The sequence below is a fragment of the Fusarium fujikuroi genome, chromosome FFUJ_chr03 (genome assembly GCF_900079805.1).
Source record: "Fusarium fujikuroi IMI 58289 draft genome, chromosome FFUJ_chr03".
NCBI lineage: Eukaryota > Fungi > Ascomycota > Sordariomycetes > Hypocreales > Nectriaceae > Fusarium > Fusarium fujikuroi.
In genome coordinates, this window is record NC_036624.1 from 1,842,698 (window position 1) to 1,862,428 (window position 19,731).

Below are 19,731 nucleotides of genomic sequence, written 5' to 3' on the forward strand. Positions count from 1 at the left end.
CACAGGCGTGAACAGGTATCTATGTTGAGTTGTGGAATTCAGCATTTGATTGTAAATAACTATCCAGGTTTCTAAATATTGAGTCATGCTCAAGATCTTCATGTAGAATTTTGCCGTCAAGCCAGGAATTCACATCTAATGTACCTCTATCTGCGTTGGTGATGGCCTTCGACTTTTTACTCAAGCATCCATACCGTCGAGCTCAATCATCCTCCTAACCAACATGATGACCTCGTCGTCTTTAACATTCATATCTGGGCTCTCAACCTTCTTTGCAATCAACTCATCAACCATTCCTCTAAGTCTAGCCAGCAAAACACCAATACGCGCCCATCCTCGAAGCCTGAGCCAACCGTCAACAAGTAGACCTCGACCAAGAGTGTCGAGTTCGATAGGTCCCGAGAATAGTAGGAGTGTGTATGCATTGAAGGCTGTTTTATATGTTAGCAAAACCGAACAATACTTGCAACATGAAAGGGGATATACGTACGTGTCAGGTCCCGAATGAAGATCTTGCTAGTTGAGATCAGACTGAAATAAGCCATATACGCAGCATTTCCCGAGAACCCCTGGCTTCCAAATAACGCACTGCTTGGGTGAACAAACACGCGTCCATTCTCTTGGTTAAAGTACTTGATCGACCTTGCTTCGGGGTCTAACTCCACGGCACCAGACATTGAACTTGCAAACTTCTTGTCGGGGTACTGAATGCGAGCGATCTGCGGTGTGAAAGCTGCAGCAACCAGCGCTCTCAGGAGCTGGGATCCATCAGAGCTAGCTCCATGTGCATGAGCCTCGATTGTCGCTTCTGATGGTGCCACGATACCAATCTCTCCTAGGGCCGTATAATACTGTGCGCGCGTATTGGAGATGTCCGACAAGGTCTGGAAATTGAGAAAGTTCTCTTCACACCATGATCGTATCTGACGATGGGGTATATGGTCCTGCATCATGAAATCCCACTCCTGGAAGGCCTGAAGATCAGTTAAGAGATCCCCATCACCTCTGTAGAACTTCATACGAGCCTCCTTCGCTTCGTCTCTCTTCTCTTGCGGAGAAACAAAGGGACTTCTTGTGCTCAGTATTGCTGCAATGGTTACGCAATCATCTAGACAGCCAAAGATGGCACCAAACACCATCAGCTTGCCGCACCGAAGGTCAGCCGGGAGCATGGCAAGCTGCTGACCCATGGCTGTGAGCTCATCACCATCGAGTGCTCCCATGCGCCGCAGGAGCCTCATAGCTCCATCAATAGCGGTCGCATCAGGAGGTGTTGGAGACCTGCCAAGGAACCCAGCAACATCCTTCATTCCCATAGCACGGACTGAGAGACACAGCTGCTCCAGTGGAACACGGCGAATCTCTGGCTCAGGTCGTTCGGACATTTGCTGTTCGAGATTTTGCGTAAAGAGTTTGTAGCATCTGCCCTCTTGAACTCGGCCAGCTCGACCACGTCGTTGCTTACAGGCGGCGCGTGATGCCCACGTTTCCTCGAGCTTGCGCATGTTGTTTTGCACATCGAAGCTGGTCTCCTTGACCTTTCCGCTGTCAATTACCACAACAATGTCGTCTATTGTGATAGAGGTCTCTGCAACATTGGTTGCGACGACGACTTTTCGCTTTCCTGGAGGAGCACCAGAGAATACTCTTTTTTGCTCTCGTGTCTCGAGCGAAGCATGAAGTGGCAAAACGTGAAGCGAATTAATAGCTTTGAGTGCGCGACAAGCTTGGTTGATCTCACCAACTCCAGGGAGGAAAATCAGAATACCACCAGGTTTCTTTTCGTAAGATAGCTCGAAATCAACAGCCTTGACCGTCTCGACCAGTAGGTTGTAATTGATGCGATGACCCAACTTTTGGATGACTTTACCCAGAGCCTCTCCGCTGATGAACTCTGTATCAGAGCTTTCGACTCCATATGCGGTCATACGGATCACATCGTCCAGATAGTATTCGTCTACAGGGAATGTTCGGCCTGCAATTTCGACTGTACCCACGCTGAGTCCCTCCGAGGCAAAATATCTCTTGAAAGTTGCGGCATCAAGTGTCGCAGACATCAGAATTAGCTTGAGCATATCCTTCTTGGCCTTCATGACATCGCGGATAAGGTTGAGTAGGAAGTCAGTATCGAGACTGCGCTCGTGTACTTCATCGATCACAACGTGACTGACATCCGCCAGAGACGCCACGACATCTTCTACTCGCCCCCCTGAGGTTTGCAATCGCCTGAGTAGAACACCCGTCGTCACAAATGTTATCTTTGTATCTTTGGATCTCCGAGATTCACCTCGTATAGCATATCCCACCTCTTCACCCACGCGTGTACATCTTTCTTCCGCTACACGATCCGCAAGGCCAAGTGCTGAGATTCGTCGCGGCTGGGTAACAATCATGTTTGCACAACCACCAAGACCTTGCGCGTACAGATCATCCAGGATAAATTGCATAGACTGTGTTGATTTACCCGATCCTGTTTCTCCGCTGATGATAGTGACATGGTTGCTTCTGACGGTACCGATTATGGCTTCTCGCATCTGCCAGGCAGGGAGACCCTGACGCTTGGATACCATGTTCTTCAAAGATGATGACTCTTGTCGTCGAAGCCATTGCTCCCGGCTTTTCTCATCCTTTATCCATTTGATCCTTTTTGGGGCGCGTGTACTTCGTTTGTTTTGTGCAATAGCTGCAACAGGTTTGTACTCGGCTGCGGCTGAGGAGACAGCCGAAATATCCACCAGCTTTCCAGGCTCTTCAATGATGCCGTTGATGTTCTGCTGGACCCAGTCCATTGCCAGGTAGATCTTCATTGGCTCATCACGCAAAGACTCATCGATATACTCGAGTGCTTTTCGAATGATGCTAAGCTTGATATAAGAAGGAATGTTGGCCACGATCGACAGAATCAAGTTGGCAGGATACGTAGCTGGACGTCGAACCTGAAAAGAGGCATCGACGGTCTGTTGCCCGTTTTTGACAGAATCGAGCTTGATGCGAATGACGTTATCGCCTTCACGTTCGAAACCATCCCCATAGATTGCTTCAAGACTCCCAACTTCTTCTTCCCACTGTTCCTCGGGTGAGCCCAAATCCAAGAAGTCAGCATCGGCGGAATCCTGGGATTCTCGGGGAAAGAGCAAATTCTGCAAAGTCTCTGCGGCTTTGTCCTCATCAACCCCTTGCTCGTCCAGCACCCTTGTAGCCAGCTCAAGTGAGTAACCTGCTTGAGCTAGCCGTTTGATGATGCCCTCTCTTCTCAGATTCGTAGCTCCGACCGAAACTCCAGCCGCATAGCTTTCTGGCAAAGCCCATCGAGGAAGATCATCTTCAGGGACATGGATGAGAAGCCACTCGAGCGTCTCTTCTCGATCTTTGCAATATTCGACTGCCTCTTCAACATGGCTTTTACGGAAGCTGAGCTTGCTGAGTTCAGCAACAATAGCGTCTTTTTGAGGTTTCGACATGTGGACACCATTTGGATTCCACTTGACGCCGCTTCGCAGCAACGTCTCTAACTGTGCTCTTGTCTTCTTCCCCATCTCAACCTTGGGCGCAGTACTCCATCCCTTCATGATATTGGATGATCGACTGTCTCCTTTACCGGCATTACTCATAAGGACCAGTCCAGAAGCACCAGGCATGGCAGCGGCCTTAGCCTTAGCGGCCTCAATTTCTTTCCTCTTCTTTTCTGCGGCAGCCTTTGCTTCTTGACGCTCTTGGAGTGCTTTAAACGGGTCTGGTTCATACATCCAGGCCTTGCCTTCTTTCACATCTTGGGTTTTCAGAGCCTGGAAATCTTTCCATAATGACTTGTGCTCTGGTGGGAGAACCGTGTGTTTATTCTGCATACTACACACTCTGAAGAGGGCATATGTTGCTGCGGCATGCTTGGCTTCTATTGCCGTAGGGCGCATGATCAGATGCTTATGAGTTGCAGGAATTTTGAAGGGATCTAGTTTGGTGATCTGTTGGGTTTTAGGATCCTTGGCGCTTATAGTAACCCATACGGAGAAACCATCGGGGGTCTTCTTGGTATCATAATCGGGCCTTTCCCATTTCTGCTTCTGGCAGTACTCGCTGAGCAGGTTTACTGGCAGCTTTCCTGTCCACGAAGAGCCGCCGATGAGCTGCTTGACCGTAGGTTTTGGGGGGCCAGAAGGGGCTGCTTCAGGAGTAGAAGTGCCACCTTTTTGGCCCTTTTTTCCTTTTCCTGGGTCTTTAGGCGGCGCAGACGGCATGGGATCGGAAAGGTCTATACCGCCACTGGACTTTCCTTTGCCTTTCTTGACCATTTTGAAAGGATGTGGTCTGTTGGTCGTGTTGTTGTAGAATTGATATGGGAAATGCTAGGTTGGTGATCGATTAGTTAGTGGAGCTCACTCGACACACAGTAATAATTGTCAGCCACGGAATGTTCTTGATGATTATGAAAGGGCGAGGTGATAGATATGGCTCGGAATATACTACCAAATGTCAGTATTCATATCTTATCACAGCCAATCTCTCTTTTTCGGAAACTGCCCGCAAGAGCTGCAACATCGAAAGAAAGAGATGAGTTGCAGCATGGCCAAGTAAAACTCGTTGGGGGGACAAGAAAGATATTTTAATTCACACTGTGCATCATGTGCAGTAGTGCTGGTATGTTACAGTACGCCTTCTTTTACATGTACGGACCTCGTAGCCCCGCTATTAACGCTCAAACCCGACCCTTCCAAGGCTTCGAGGGAAGACTCTGATTATGATCTATATAGGTAGCTCAACGAACAATGCTTTGGGTGGATTCAAACACAAATAATTTCCCTTCTCACTCTCAAGTACGGGGAAATAAGCCGTCTTCATTCGACACAAATCTACAGTCAGAAACATGACATGTCATCCATCATGCCTGGTGATCATGAATGAGGGGCAAACACCCATCGTATTCTTTTCGATTAACTACGGTCTCTGGCTACCATTGAACCAGATTCACCACCACTTGGTAGCGAATTTCGTAATCTTCGAGCTTCATCGTCACAGAAGTCCTGGTGCACTAGCATAGGCCTCTCCGAGGCATCCGTCCTCGATTGACGCTGCCTCTCACTTCACCTCAGCGGTCGTCCTGCGCAAGTCCCACGTGCGTAAACACCAACCATCATGATGTCTTCAGCGTGTACACGTAGACTCGTCGGCGTCTGTAGAATCTTCTCATGGGCATTCATGACCGAGAAGCCAAACGCCACCGCCGACTCCGCTCTCGTCTTACTTCATCACTCTCAGGCTGGAGCTTTCAAGCTACCATAGGGCCTGTAATCTGAGGGGGTGGGATTTTCCCTCGTATAAACCTTCCAGATACATTAAAAAGACGCGATATGGGGTGTGATATCATGGGGATAGGGGTAAACGACAGTCACATAAAACTGTTCCGGGGGAAGGGGTGGTGATGGTGCTATGTTTTTGGGGGGGTTGGGATTGCTCCACATTCTGGATTTCCTATCGAAATTCTCAATCCGAACCGGCGAGCCTTTTACATATCCATGGCGTCGCTACCCTTGGCAAAGTCGAAACCGCCTGAGGGAGCAGCACCGTTGGTACCGAAGCCGAATGTGCCATTAGGGCCAGCAGGTTGTTGGGCCATACCCTCGTCGGCGTTCTCCTCATCGTCCGAGAAGTACTTCTCGATGATGTTGTAGGCCTTCATGTAAATCTCCTCGTTGGCATTATTCTGGCAGTCGTGGATCTTCTCCATACCACCACACTCCTCAATGAACAGAGCGTACCGGTTGATGGAGTCGCCAGACTCACCAGCGGCCTGCTTGTCAAGGTCACCGATCTTGAGGATGTTCTCAAGGCCGTCCAGGGCAACCTGAATAATCTTGTTATCGGGGCAGCCAAGTAGATCGCACAGGGGCTTGATGCAACCCTGAGAAACCAGATAACGGATTTGCTCTGGCTTCTGCAGACCACCGGAGGTGGCGTTGCTAATAGCCCAGCAAGCCTCCTTACGGGTTTTAAGGTCTCCGTTCTGCAGAAGGTGGATCAGAGGAGGAACGATGTTGGCATCAATGACAGCCTGGATCTGGGAAGAGTTGCCGGCAGTGATGTTGGAAATTGTCCAGCACGCCTCCTTTCGGATGCCATCCTTGGTAGAACTCAGAAGAGACAGGAGGCAGGGTAGGGCGCCGCAGTTGATAATAACCTGTGTTTGAACGTCGTCACCGGTAACGATGTTGCCAACGGAGCGCAGGGCGGGAGTCTGTACAGACGTGGAAGCATGCATAAGAAGCTCAACCAGTCGGCGAGGAATGCCAGCCTCAATAACGGCCTGGATCTTGTCGTTGGATCCATCGGAGAGGTAAGAGATAGCCCAGCAGGCATCGATGAGGACCTCGTCATCAAGGGAGTAGACGAGCTTAGACAAGACAGGAAGAGCGGGGGCAATCTGGTAACAAATTAATTCGCGCTCGTTTTCTTCTTCTCAAATGTGAACTTACAGTAGTCCAGTCAGGCTGAGGGGTCTTGCCACGGCAGAAGTTGCTGAGTGTCCAAGTAGCATTGCGGAGCATGCTAAGCTTACGGCTATCGCCAAGAAGGTTAAGAAGAGGCTTAAGAGCACCACAGCTGAGGACATAGTCACGGCAGTGAGGGCTGTCACCAGCGATGTTGCCGAGGGCCCAGACGGCCTGTTCCCTGACATCAGGCTCGGGGCTAGCAAGAAGCTCGACGAAAATCGGGACAGCACCAGCCTCAATGACAACCTGTGTCTGAGTGGCGGAGCCGGATGCGATATTGGTCAGAGCCCAGGCAGCCTCGAACTGAACCAGGGTGTGAGGGGATCGCAAGAACTCGACAAAACGACTAACGACGCCAGTCTTGATGACCTCCTCGATCGGGGGGTTACGCTCCTTGGAAAGAAGCTTTCGGAACTTGGTTGTGGCCTGAATCTGCGAATCGATCTGGTCCGAGAAGACACCCTGCACCATCTGAGGAAGGTCCTCATTCAACTAGAGACGGGGGTTAGCAAATGCGTACAAGAGATACACAGTCAGGGCCGCGTTATTCGCAGCGGTGCATGATCGCAAGAAGACGGGGAGTAGAACGTGCACATAGCCGCACCCGTACCCTGCCTTTTGCTCAAACCCGCCAGAGCCAGAATGTGGGGTTATTTGAAGTGTATATTTTCCCCCACATCACAGGCAGACGGGAGGGACGGGGCGAAGCGAAAGCGACAAGAGATTTTGCGCAAGCAGCAGGCGAAACCAGCATTTGGAAGGACGACCTAAGGATCGAGAAATAGAAAGGCACATACCTGGGACTCGGTAGGAGCGGACTCATCATCACTATCAGGGGCGGCACCAAGAGAAGCACCAGGGCGGTTCTCACCGGTTCCAATACCTCGACGCTTGGCCAAGTTCTCCTCACGCTTGGCCTTTCGGATCTCGACTTGCTGCTCCTCGCGACGACGACGGAGCTCCTCAGGCTTGAAGGTATTCTTGGCCTTGAACTGAGTTCGGCGATGCTCGGGAATGTATCGCTCAGCCATGATGACTGCGATTGTTTTGGTACGAGGGGGGCGTTGGTAGGTGAACAGTAGCAAATTGATGTGCGGGGTGAAAGATGCACAAAGGGTTCGCAGAGAAGAAGATGGAAAGAGCTCAACGTCTAGGGAGAGAAGACTTGCTCTGCAGCGTAGAGTAGAGAATCCAGTGAGGAGAAGAGGATGAGGGGAGGGGGGAAGGAGAAAGTTTTGTTGTTGATGTTGATGGAGAAGAGAAGTCTTGGGTCTGGGTCTGGGTCTGGTCAGCCGGGGACTAGGAGGGCGTCGAAATGATTGACCCAGGCAGTGGGCGAGTCTTTCTCTGGGCTTTGGGCCACTGATTGCCTGCTAAACCTAAAGAGAAACCGCTTCCACCGCAAGGGCCCCAGTCGGGTGATTTCAGCCTCAGGCAGAAACCACTCCGCCCGTAGGTTGATAGTTCAGCACCGTGCAATCAAATCACCTTCAGCTCTGTAGACCTAGACATGAAAAGAGGGCTACTCTGTGAATGATGTGGGTAAGGTTAATCTAAAGAGAACAGGTCATTGTTTTTATCCACTTGGAGACCAGGTAATGTAAACAAAGTAACTACTAGCGAACGAACGAACAAACATTTCACGTCAATTCCTTCGTCATGGCTTGGTGCCTGAAACTCAATAGACGAAACCTCTGTGTCCTGACCCCTTTGAATGTTGAGGCACACATTGAGAAATCTACACTTATTAGAAATTGCATGGCGTATCCGTAGCGTCTAGCTCTCTGTTCACAAATAGGTACATATCCCACAAGGTCGCCACTGTGCCGTTAACATAGGTACTGTATAACGAATCTTGGAAGTCGAATCAAATCACATGCATCATCACGTGCTGTCGCGACTTTCTGATGGAGGGGTAAGCTCCCCTGACGCGTCAAGGCCCAAGATGCTGTATCAATCGCGTCCTACAGACCCATTCATTACCTATCCATGCCTACCTTACCTTGGTACCTTAGTTGACGATGCATTGAGCATCCATACCTTATACTGCCACCAACGCGATCGCGAAGAATCGTTTATTTTTCGAAATTTCGCCCACTACCAATGACCATCTATTCGTGCTGTTTAAGCCTTCATTCGTTGTTTCACGGTGGAAACAATGCCTCCCCAATCTTCATCAACACTTCCAGGATACGTCGCCATCCGTGATATCCTGGATGGGAAAATTGCAAACAAGGCTTTGGTCAATGTGTACGGCCTTGTTTCCGGTTTTCGTGAGGCTATGCAAACAAAAGGGAAAGGTGAGAATCTATCTCTTCCTACAGTAAATTATGGCATCCAACGCATCTAGACTACAAATGTCAGATTCGACTCTTCGACTCATCTGTGGATGATGATAGCTTAATTGTCTTCGACATCTTTCGTCCGAAAGAAGACCTACCGAATCCCGGCCTTGGTGATGTAATGCTAATCCGTCAAGCAAAAGTGAGTTCCTAAACCGTACCAAAATGCTTGTATTGACAGTCACAAAAGGTTCAATCATTTGGGTCTGGTGGCCCATCTCTCTTGAGTACTTATAACACGAAGATCTCTCAATATAAAGCCTCCAAAATTCCGAGAAGCCCTAGCGAAGCTTCATGCGCTCTCTGCCCACCAAGTAGTCTCAAAGACACAGCGCCAGGCAATAAGGAGAATGCTTTCGTGTCTGCAATGTATCACAGCATTGACAAGAGTCGATTACCTAGTGAAGAAACGTTTGAGACCATGGTTGTTGCATCACGGAACGTCAAAGACAAGTTCAAACTACTTCAAGATATCCAAGAGGGATGTTTCTGTGACATCGTTGCCCAGGTCGTTCGGCCACCCCACGATGGCGGAGACAAGATGACTCTATGGGTTTCCGATTATACAGAGAACCCATTGTTTCACAACTTTTCTGTTGGCTTCGACGAATCCTCTATCGGCCGAGATGGTGATCCATTTGGCTATACCGACAAGTACACTACGGCTGCTAACCCACCGGGCTGGCCGGGCCCTTTTGGGAAGAGATGCATCCAGATCACATGCTGGGAACCCCATGTAACTGCACTTCGTGACCAAGATATGGGAACTCTCGCATGGGTTTTGGTCAAAAATTTGCAAATCAAACTAGGCCACAGTGGTGCCAACCTGGAGGGATTCTTGAGAGAAGATCGTGATCCGTATGGACCAAAGATTAGTATTCGTATGGTAGGATCGAATCCCGACTCAGAGAATTTCGATCCGCGTGCAAAGGAGGGCTTGCAAAGAAAAAGACAATACGAGCGCTTAAGAAAAGGGCAAGCTAGAGAAATCAAGGAGGCTTTGAGGGCCGGACAAAAGCGCAAGCATGGCGTAGAGTCGAAATCCGAACCAAAAAAAGGCAACTCAAAGTCGAGGCGCAACGAAAAACGATTGAAAAGTAAAGCCAACAAACAAGGTGAGGCCAGAGAGCCTACAGAACAGGATGTGGTCCCTTTCATGGACCTAAACAGTCGAGGTAAACTCGCCTGAGCTCACAAGACTCCTTGATACAGCAGCTGACGATCCTTTAGTGAAATGCGAAAATGAAGACAAGCCGGCTAGTCCGATTGCCGAAATCACAAAGCTTGTCCGGCATGAAACTACTGTCGATGACGACCTTGTAAAACTTCCTCTGCCCTTTGTGAACTTGAACTACAGAGCAAACGTTCGAGTTGTCGACTTTTCACCATCAAACCTTGCAGATTTCGCCTATCCGAAGAAGGAATCAGAGTATGAGGACCTTTCCGATGACGGTGAAGAGTCGCCGTCCAACAGCGAAACTGAAGCTGAAGATGAACAGCCAATCCAGAGAACGCTGGACGATTTCTCCAGGGCGCGAAACTGGGAGTGGCGTTTCTTTTTGGAGCTTGAGGACGCTGTAGTCGCTGAGAACCATAAGAAACAGAGACTTTGGGTAGCAGTCGACAACCAATCTGCTCAATTACTTACTGGGCTCGATGCATGCAACCTGAGACGAGATAAGCAGGCACTGGTAAAGCTCCGCGACAAGATGTTTACGCTCTGGGGAAATCTGGAGGAGAAAAAGGCCGCTGCTCAGGAAGCGGCAAGAAAGGGAAAACCTCCAGATGATAGCGACGATGACGATCAACAGCAGCCCGAGCCAAAGAACTCCGGCAAAACGCAACTCACAAACCGCGCATTTCCATGTTGCATAAAGCAATACGGTATCAAAGTTACCGAGCCAGAACCGTCACAAGCTAACGCAGGGAATGGGAAACGCTGGCAAAGAATGTTCCAACTTTTTGGCGCCAGGATTATTGGAGAATAGTTTGTAACAGACAGTCAGTTTGGTTGTGGTAATGAAGACGAGCTCAGTGACGATGGACCGTGTTTGTCAGGCGTATGGGGAGGGGAAAGTTGTATTCAGATCTTGATCTTACGGTGGTCACTGGCAAGTTTTGTCCCAAATAGGAGTGAAGAGCGATTAGACCAAGGCGAAGTTTTTCTGATTTTGCAATGACTATGAAATTTTTGTACACGCAGTGTTTTGATGCCCCCTAAATTCAGGTCCTCTGCCACATACCCAGACTCCAGCATGTAAGTCCAAACTGGCAAGAGGGAACATACAGAAACTAAGAAAACAAAGGAACCATCCGAAACTATACCGCCTTATTCACAAAATGGAAACAGAAAACGCACATCATTTCCGCCCAAGGTTGCAATAGTTATGTATCCACCATGTGAGGTCAAACTCGTTGTGTCTAATCACCTATAACATCATCGTCTGATTCGTGAGCTGGTCGTTCCGCTTCTTCATCTTCATTTTCGTCATCGTCTTCGATTGGATCATCCTCAAGAAGACCCTTTGCGCGGAGATCTTCTCTGGAGCCCTCCTCTGGTGGCGGCGTGTCATCAAAGATGTCATCCTCGTCATCCTCTCCAATTACAACGGCTTCGCTAAGCTGGGCCTTCTGAGGTTTGGTGCTTGTCGGAGCCTGTGTATGGGCAGCCTTTTTCCTTGTCCGCTCGGCCAACTTCTCTTCGTCTAGGTAGGTAACGACTTCTTTGAAGTTATTGCCAAGTTTGTTTTGGTTGCGAAGAAGACGCCGCCTTAGCTTGCCTGCGTGTGAGCCCTTATGATCCACCAGGCGAGCAGTAATCACGAGGACGTATTTTGCGGTGAGTTCGCACAAGGCTTTTTCGGCCTTGAGTTCGGCAGTGAAACGCTCTTCCTCAGAAAGACCCTCGTCTTCATCCTCGTCCTCTTCGTCTTCATCATCAGCCATAGGATCTTCGTCTTCAGCTGGCTCATTTAGGGTTTTGTCCTTCTTTATCTTCTTGGCATACTGTTTCTCGGTGCCGTCAAAGATAGCAATCAACTCAGGAATGAGACCGGATTCGATATCTTGAATCAATGTCTTGTATTTCTCGCCACTCGAAGGTTGTGACTCAGAACTGGACGAAGGCCGGAGTTGATCAATAGCTGGGCGGAGGGTGGCGAAGGTAAGGTGAAGGTCACACAAGCTGCCAGTAGCGAATAATCTCAGCTGGTCAATGGCGGCGCGTGACGACAGAGTTTCAATAAGATGCCGGCGGAAAGTTTGGCGAAGTACCGATAGTCGATCAAGCTCATCGTCTGCGATGCTCCCAGTCGTTGACAGGAGTTTGGAATAAGCCAGCGTCTTCCACATAAAGTAAAATTGGCAGGTCTTGATCGCAAATGAGACCACCTCATCCTCGAGATCGTCAATGTCTTGGTCATCGAGAGGCTCGTACTTGCCGCGATGAACAATGTTGGCTAGTATTTGAATGGGAGGGTTTGTTGTTGATTCGGACGAGTCTTCGTCAGCCTCCAAGACATCGACACAGTCTGAAATGCTCGCCAGCTTGCTGATTTTGAGAAGAACTGTTGACAATTCCCTGAGAGGTGCCTCGCCTAGATTACCTCTCGACGAAAGCTCATAGGTTTTGTCAAAGTTGTGTAGAGAAGTAATGACAGTTTCCCACAAGTATGACAATTTATTGTCTGTGATTTCCTCCAACTCTCCATGCTGTCGCGAGTGCAATAACGCCGCAGTTGCTTCTGACAAAACTCTCTTATCGTCATGCCGGTTAAACTGCGTGACGATTTCGTCGAGCAGCTTTTCGTATCTGTTTGTGTTTTGACGAAGTGGCTTGAAGAGTTCAAGATCGAGAAAATGCGCCAGGCGAAGAACAATCGCAGCTGTGTCTGGCTCTGCTCCAAACTTGCTTAGAAGAGGAGGGATTACAATAACCAGCTCGGCTGCTGTATCTTCGGGGCTTATTCGTACATCCTCGGCTTCTTTGCCTGTCTGTGGCTTCTTTCTTGATCTGTCGTGTTCAGGCGCATGTGTCAGGCTGGATTTTACTGCTGAGCTCAACACATCCAGTAGTATCGATTCTTCCTCGGTGGTAGGTGCGACGGCCTTCTTGAATGCAAGATCTGGGTTGTTTGCCTTGGACCGCGATTTTGAACTCGTTGTGTGATCAAAGAGCAAATATCCTGCCAAGAGTGTCCACTGCTTGATCGCATTGACCTTGTCGAACAGTACTTGGGCCGCCAGCGAGATCCTGGTCTCTGGAACAGTAGACTCCAAAAGATCAACCGCAACATCCAATCCCAATATCTGACCACTTTGGTGCTCCTCCTCGATCTGATTGTCATAGATGGCAAGGGTTTCGGCAAGGCACTTCAGATCAATCCATTCCAGACGGGGGGCGTCAACAGAAGCCTTCTTCCCGCGGGGTATGTCCTCTGTAGCTTCAGAATCACGCAGTTCTTTCGTTTTTTCACTAATAGCGTCCCTAGTGCATGCGACGAAGAAGCCAACAACCGCCTTTCGAATTCTGAGTTCATTGTCAAATATGAGCTTCCCAATGGCGTCCACCTCTTCGCCTTCTAAGAGATCTTGGTCGCGGAGGACGTCAATAACGCCAATTGCTGCGACGCGAACAGCGACATCGGAATCTTTGCAGGCCATTTCAACCAATCGCGGGCGAAATCTGTCAATAAAATGGCCCAGCTGCCCTGCGTCTCTCCGAAAGACTTTGGTAAGCTGCTTTAAGACCTCGAGGCGAGTGGGAGCATTGGTATCTGACAGCATCCAGCCAAGATAACGGAGGTAGCCCGGCTCAAGGAAGATGACAGGCAGGGAAATGATCCAGTTCCCAAGTGCTTCCACACACTCAGTTCGAATCTTGGGGTCGACATCTCGGTAACGATGCACAAAAACAGTGTCGAAAAATGACTGAATGGCATCAGCGCAAGCTTTGCGATCTTTGTTGGTCTGTTCCCTGTCACGCTTTTCAGTGGTCTTCTTGAGTCTGTAGTCCAGATCGTTAGCTACTGTGACCAGCGCACTCTGGACTGCCAAAGATATAGTGGTTGCGGTATGGCGGAAGGGTCGGAGTGATGATGAGGACATGCTAGCAAGCCATGTATGCAGATTGTCAAGAAATGTTTCGTCTCTGTACATCAGACGACCTTGGTGCATATCAACGATAAGGCATTCGAAGAAGGAAATGAGTACGTCTCGGAAGGATCGTGAATGTTTGGTTCTGGAGATGAGAGGATAGTCGGTAATTTGTTGCTGTAATAATGTCAGCAAAACGTGCATGGCTAGAGGCACGATTGAGAATTGCAATACCTCTTGGTAAACGCTCTGAAGATCTGCCAATCGTCCTGCAACGTTGTCCAGGTCTAAAACGTCGTCTTCTGTGATGAGCTGATCACAGCCAGCGCATTGAAGGATGCAGTTCACCAAATCAGCAGTGGCTGCTACTGCGTTTGTCTTGTAGCTAGCCAGCCATTCTTCTGCCACCGATTTGCTAGAATCACCCGATCCGAATAGATGGGCTTTGTAGTGTCAGCATGTAGGAAAACACGCAGGAAGAGAAATTTTAGCCTACAGTAGAGTCCATGCCCTTTCACAGCAGCGTCTTCAATGCGAACACTCTTCTTAGGTCTGCTCGGGAGACTTTTGGCGGCATGGGTCACTCGCGCAGGCCGCAACGGCTTGGAACCATTGATCTTGGGCTTCTTGGCTGAAGGTTTCTTTGCGCGACTTGTTTGCGACGACTTCTTTCGAGAGCGCGGTGCAGGATGGTCTTCATCACTGTCATTGTCGGGTTCGTTGCTCATCTCCTCGTCTGAGTCGGGCGCTTCATCTTCCGCATCTTCCTCTTCGTCCTCTTCCTCGTCATCCTGATCGCCTCGCTTGCGCTTTGGGTTTGTCGATTGAGTTGTGGTATCAGGAGTAAATTTGGTGGGTGCCCTCACGACGCGTCCCGATCGGCGACGCGTTGTCGCATCAGGATCCGGAGACGGGCTCGCGTTATTGTCCATGGTGTCTCTTGGGGGTGGTCGTGATATCGGCATTTGAAATATCAATGTCTGGTGGTTAAACCCTCGATGCGAGGGTGACAATGGGTTTTTTTAGCCACTTGGCGCGTCGAATGTCGCGTGGAGTAAGTAGAGTGCAAATGGGGATGGAGATGGGGATGACGGCGGCGCAAGCTGTTCTGGAAAGTGGGTGGGTGGTGCCAGTTTTCATTGCCACGGGTGAACATCGGAGAAGTAGCAGGTAATCTTCTTAACGAATACCTGAGTCCTTACATAGGTCTTTACGACCGCTTTGTCTCTAGCATACATCTGGCTTGGATCCGTGTGTTTGTTTCCACAGCTACATGATATCACGGTAGATTTGTGCTTTTTACAAATGCCAATTAGCCCAACTTCATGCAGCGTCTTTGGAGCTCCCCTTTCTGCCTCTCACAAGCCACGCTCAAGCTTGAGTGATGTACCTACGACATAACCCCACGATCCCAGCTGGTGTGGGGCCACAGCCACTTGTGTCGACCAACGGTCTCTTATCTCTTATCTAATAGTCGAGAACCTTTGACTCGTGCCTCAGTTTCAACCAAGGTCAAGGTATTTATTTGTTAGTCAAGGTGCGTCAAGATGGAGACGCAGTCTGTCGTTACTATTGCCTGTGCCCAATCAAACTTTCATTGATTCTTGGCTTTCTACCTTTCACTATCATCGCAACATGGTTCCAAAATGGACTCGCCTTTTCCTCCCTCATCCTCCTCTCCTGGCGATGGCCGCATCGTCGTTGGCCTGCTCCCTGCCGGCGAGAGCGGTCTTGAGACCATGACTTATCAGTATCCTTTGAAATTAATATCCCCGGCTCCTTCGTCTAGCCAGCCAAGCACTCTCGTTTTCCTATTATCCTATGGAGGGGGGCTTGTTGCTGGAGACGGGGTTAATCTGACAATACACGCCAAGCCGCAGGCGAAGCTCAGCATCGCTACCCAAGGTCACACAAAGATTTTCAAATCGCCTACAGCCGATGTCGTCACAACTCAAAACTTGGACGTTACCATAGAAGATGGTGCTTCCATGTGTCTCCTTCCGGATCCTGTCCAGCCTTTTGAGGATAGTGTATACGCCCAGAAGCAAATATTCAAGCTCAAAAGCCAAGCGTCGCTCTGTCTCTTGGATTGGGTCACCCAAGGGCGTGTGGCTCGTGGAGAGAACTGGAGCTTCAGGAAATGGACAGGGCGGAACGAGATATGGCTACAAGATCCTCAAACAACTACGGCTGATAGACTCTTGGTACGAGACTCAATCATCCTATCGAGAGACGCGAGTAAGTCCGTGGGCCGCACACTGCCAGAAATGATGCAGCATATGGCAATATCAGGAACTCTTATATTGCGAGGATCCAAGACCAAATCGTTGGGAGAATTCTTTCGGAATGAGTTCGCCGCACTCCCTCGCATTGGAGCCCGGGACTTCCGCTCACCAGAAGCGATGGCGCGAAGCACCACAGATGTTTCTGACTTTGAGCGTTGGCGACTACAGAGACTCAAAGAGGAGAAAGAAGGTGGTGTCCTTTGGTCCGCAGCTAATGTTCGAGGGTGCGTGGTTGTCAAGTTTGGGGCCAAAACGGTTGAAGCCGGAAGAGAATGGATTGGATCAATGATTATTCAGGAAGGGAGCATTGCTTCTGAATTCGGTGATAAAGCACTGATGTGTCTTCGATGAAACAAAGCCTTAACTATCATCACATGAAGAAGAGGGCGTGTTTTTTTCCAGCTCTTTTTGAGAAGTATGCCGATTGGGTATGCACAATCAATCAACGACACCATGTTTCCAGATTCAGAAGGCACATTGGTGCATTCTCTGTCTGATTGTTACAGATGCGGGAGTAGTGTGGCTGGTGTATAATTGTATTTTTCATTTTGGGATCGCCTTGGTTTACCAAAGCTTGACCACTGCTTGAACAGCAACTGGGCTGTCCATTGTCTCCAGCCAATACGAAGAGACTGCAGCTGGTAGGATCTCAGGTCAAGCTTGCGCAAATCGCTGACCACGCAAATATTTCTCTTAAGCCAGCTTTGTATATCATACACAATTTCCTGCATCATTACCATGATACCATGAATTCCGTGCTCCTCGGTACCGACTAATCGAAAGGCATCACCGTTTACATAAGATGTGCAGCCTTTTACTGATGGCTTCATTCCATTGTATCGTCTATCTTTCTACTGATAAACACGCTTATCACACTGTCTATCGGTCATCCGTCGGCCAATACCATTTTTATGAAAGAACCCCAACTCAAAGTGAGAAAAAAAAGTTCGAGGCTGACTTAGGTACACAGTACATCCTCGTCTGGTTGCCATACAAGTTGTATGTAGTGATGGCCTGACCGCATCTCACTAGATCATCAGTGATTTAGACAAGAGATCCTAAACTAAGTACTAAGGATAGTTAAGCATAAATTTAGGAACAATTAATTATAAGTTTAGAATATTGTTATTATAATCTCTATAAAAGATAGACTAGTTTACCTTGAAATTTAAAAAAGTATTTAAAGAAGTATTTAAAAAAGAAAGTAGTAATTAGTATAAATAGTGAAAATATATAATAGTAAAGGACTATCTTATATAATATTCTCTTATAGAATTAATTTAGAATTCTTAAGCTTTCTAAAGAACTGACAGGAGTGATATGTTTTAGATAAATAGGAAACCCAAGGCTTGGAGCAAGACAGTATGTTCTTTAAGTTAAGGCATTGTTAGTAACTGTTCTTTATACCGACCATTTTGCCTATCTGCAGAATCCCTGCCTGTATCTTGTATAGAACTTAATTTGTCCTAGTTTGTTTATTTAATGTCTTAGGTAGCCTCAATAACTTGACTACATCCTTACCCAAGGTATTCTATCAACCTCAGAACAGTTGGGTGAGTAGGCGGTGAGTACTAGAAGTCTCACAAATGGCAGAATTTCATCGTCCCCCACCATTCCGAACCCCACTATTATACTTTCGCATTGCGACTCAGGCTAAATTTTTGAAAGCTTCATCTGCGACTAAAGCCTTGGATACCGAAAATTACTACTCGCCGTCTACATTGACTCTCAGCCTATAAGCAATAATCATAGTACAAACAATATGAACCGTGGTAGGGCAGCGGCCCGGGGCAGTCGGAGAGGTGCGGCCGTGGCAAGTTCACGGGCAGCTGGTGAAAATGACGGCGGCTCTTCTACTTCAGCCGTTACAGATACTCCAGGCAGCGCCACTCCAGTACCTCAGAGTATAGCGACTACTTCAACCCGCGGAGGGGCTACCACTCGGGCGACAAGAGCTCCTGCAGCTGGTCGCTTCCGACCCAAGAACATTCGTCGAGATGAAGCAGAACGAGACAGTCTTGCCCGACAGGAGGAGCAGAAAGCCAGCGAGAGAGCAGCAGATGAGCGCAAGGCGAGAGGGCGTTCACGTTTCAGGAGTAAAAGGAGCCGTGGTGATGCCATGGGTAGAGGCGGTTTTGGTCGAGTCATTTCGGGAGCCAGTGGCCCATTTTCCTCTGGTGCAGCAGGTAAGCCTTGCCTCCGAGATACCATGACTCGATTGCAGCTTTCTAACGGATACAGGCTCCGGCGGGCGTGGAGGCGGTGGTTGGTTCGGCGGTGGAGGAGGAGGTGGTGGTGGTTTTGGGGGAGGTGGTGGAAGAGGATTGAAATCGGATTCGAAACCTGGCTTTGCTCAGGCGTCACGATCTCGCGAGGCCCGAATTAACGCGGATAAACTCCATGTTCATACTCCCGAAGAGGACCTTGATAGCGAAGACGAGGCTATGATCGAGGCGCTCAATTCCCGCGCCGTTAGCGTACTTCCTATGGGCATATACCGACGAGAGCATAAGGATGAGGGCGTCATAGTGGCCACCACAGCAGAATTAGAAGCCGCGGAAAATGCTCAAGCTATTCCTCCCACCCCTTCAAAGGAAGAGGAGAGCCTTTGGGTGGATGGCGACGCAGACGAGCCTCTCTTAACGGACGAGAACGCAGAAGATGGTGGCATCTGGAAGACTGATACGAAAACGCCAGTCGTTAAAAAGGAGCCTGGACTCGACGACTCCATGGATTTGGATATCGAGGCAACGGCCGATGCAGGAGACAAAGACAAGCAGCCTTCCGAAACACCAGCGCCACAGACCAAGAAGCCAAAGCAAGACCCAGAAGAGGTCATGATCCAGACAGATCTGGAGATTCTCGCCAATGAATTGGGTGCTGTCGAAATATCCGAGGGCGAAGAGGGCAAAACAGAAGGTCCGAGCAACAAGGATGGTCGCATGTACTTATTCCAGTTCCCTCCTGTGTTGCCTCCTCTGAAGCCAATTACCCAACCCAGGCCCATTAACAAAGTCAAGCCTGAGCCTGGTGAGGGCGAAGATAATGTCTTGGAATCAACACCAGCCGCCGCTGACACAGAGCCCATGGATCTCACCACCGACAAGAACACTGCGGGACTTAATGTACCAGGCTTTGAAGACCCCGAGCAGAAGGCTGGTTTCATGTCCAGCCTGCTATCAACGGGTGGTATGGTAGGCCAACTAAAAGTACGCAAATCAGGCCGTGTAGAACTGGACTGGGGTGGCACTACTATGGAACTGAACCCTGCCACGGGGATGAATTTCTTAACAACGGCCGTCATCATTGAAGAGAATGACGAGAAACCTCGTCCGGGGGTTATTGGTGGAGAGAGTATCGGAATGGGCAAGATTATGGGTCGTTTTGTACTTGCGCCAAAGTGGGATGATGAGGAGGATTGGGAGGTCTCATCCGAGGACCTAAGGATTGAATAAGGACCATCCCACAGCCATGTGCCGATGTATGAGCATCATGTCAAACCTGAAGATAAGCCACAGATACACT

General features: G+C 49.1%; 6 protein-coding genes; 3 read left to right on the forward strand and 3 right to left on the reverse strand.

Moving 5' to 3' along the window:
- Positions 1-180: 180 nt before the first annotated feature.
- Positions 181-4,289, reverse strand: FFUJ_02701 (related to helicases; the record flags this gene model as incomplete). XM_023574465.1 has 2 exons in its annotated part: positions 181-431; positions 491-4,289. 2 exons carry the CDS (start codon positions 4,287-4,289, stop codon positions 181-183), a joined length of 4,050 nt encoding a protein of 1,349 aa, XP_023427812.1.
- Positions 4,290-5,500: 1,211 nt separating this feature from the next.
- On the reverse strand, positions 5,501-7,516 carry FFUJ_02702 (probable importin alpha SRP1; the record flags this gene model as incomplete). XM_023574466.1 has 3 exons in its annotated part: positions 5,501-6,415; positions 6,468-6,977; positions 7,283-7,516. The coding sequence occupies 3 exons, from the start codon at positions 7,514-7,516 to the stop codon at positions 5,501-5,503; spliced, it is 1,659 nt and encodes a 552-aa protein (XP_023427813.1).
- Positions 7,517-8,643: 1,127 nt separating this feature from the next.
- On the forward strand, positions 8,644-10,815 carry FFUJ_02703 (uncharacterized protein; the record flags this gene model as incomplete). XM_023574467.1 has 4 exons in its annotated part: positions 8,644-8,785; positions 8,836-8,969; positions 9,018-10,002; positions 10,058-10,815. The coding sequence occupies 4 exons, from the start codon at positions 8,644-8,646 to the stop codon at positions 10,813-10,815; spliced, it is 2,019 nt and encodes a 672-aa protein (XP_023427814.1).
- Positions 10,816-11,248: 433 nt separating this feature from the next.
- Positions 11,249-14,853, reverse strand: FFUJ_02704 (related to nuclear protein SA-1; the record flags this gene model as incomplete). XM_023574468.1 has 3 exons in its annotated part: positions 11,249-13,198; positions 13,343-14,364; positions 14,418-14,853. 3 exons carry the CDS (start codon positions 14,851-14,853, stop codon positions 11,249-11,251), a joined length of 3,408 nt encoding a protein of 1,135 aa, XP_023427815.1.
- A 714-nt stretch (positions 14,854-15,567) lies between these two features.
- On the forward strand, positions 15,568-16,557 carry FFUJ_02705 (related to urease accessory protein UreD; the record flags this gene model as incomplete). The annotated part of the gene is made up of 1 exon (XM_023574469.1): positions 15,568-16,557. One exon carries the CDS (start codon positions 15,568-15,570, stop codon positions 16,555-16,557), a length of 990 nt encoding a protein of 329 aa, XP_023427816.1.
- Positions 16,558-17,968: 1,411 nt separating this feature from the next.
- Positions 17,969-19,661, forward strand: FFUJ_02706 (related to DNA-directed RNA polymerase III, 47 KD subunit; the record flags this gene model as incomplete). XM_023574470.1 has 2 exons in its annotated part: positions 17,969-18,392; positions 18,448-19,661. The coding sequence occupies 2 exons, from the start codon at positions 17,969-17,971 to the stop codon at positions 19,659-19,661; spliced, it is 1,638 nt and encodes a 545-aa protein (XP_023427817.1).
- Positions 19,662-19,731: the final 70 nt, after the last annotated feature.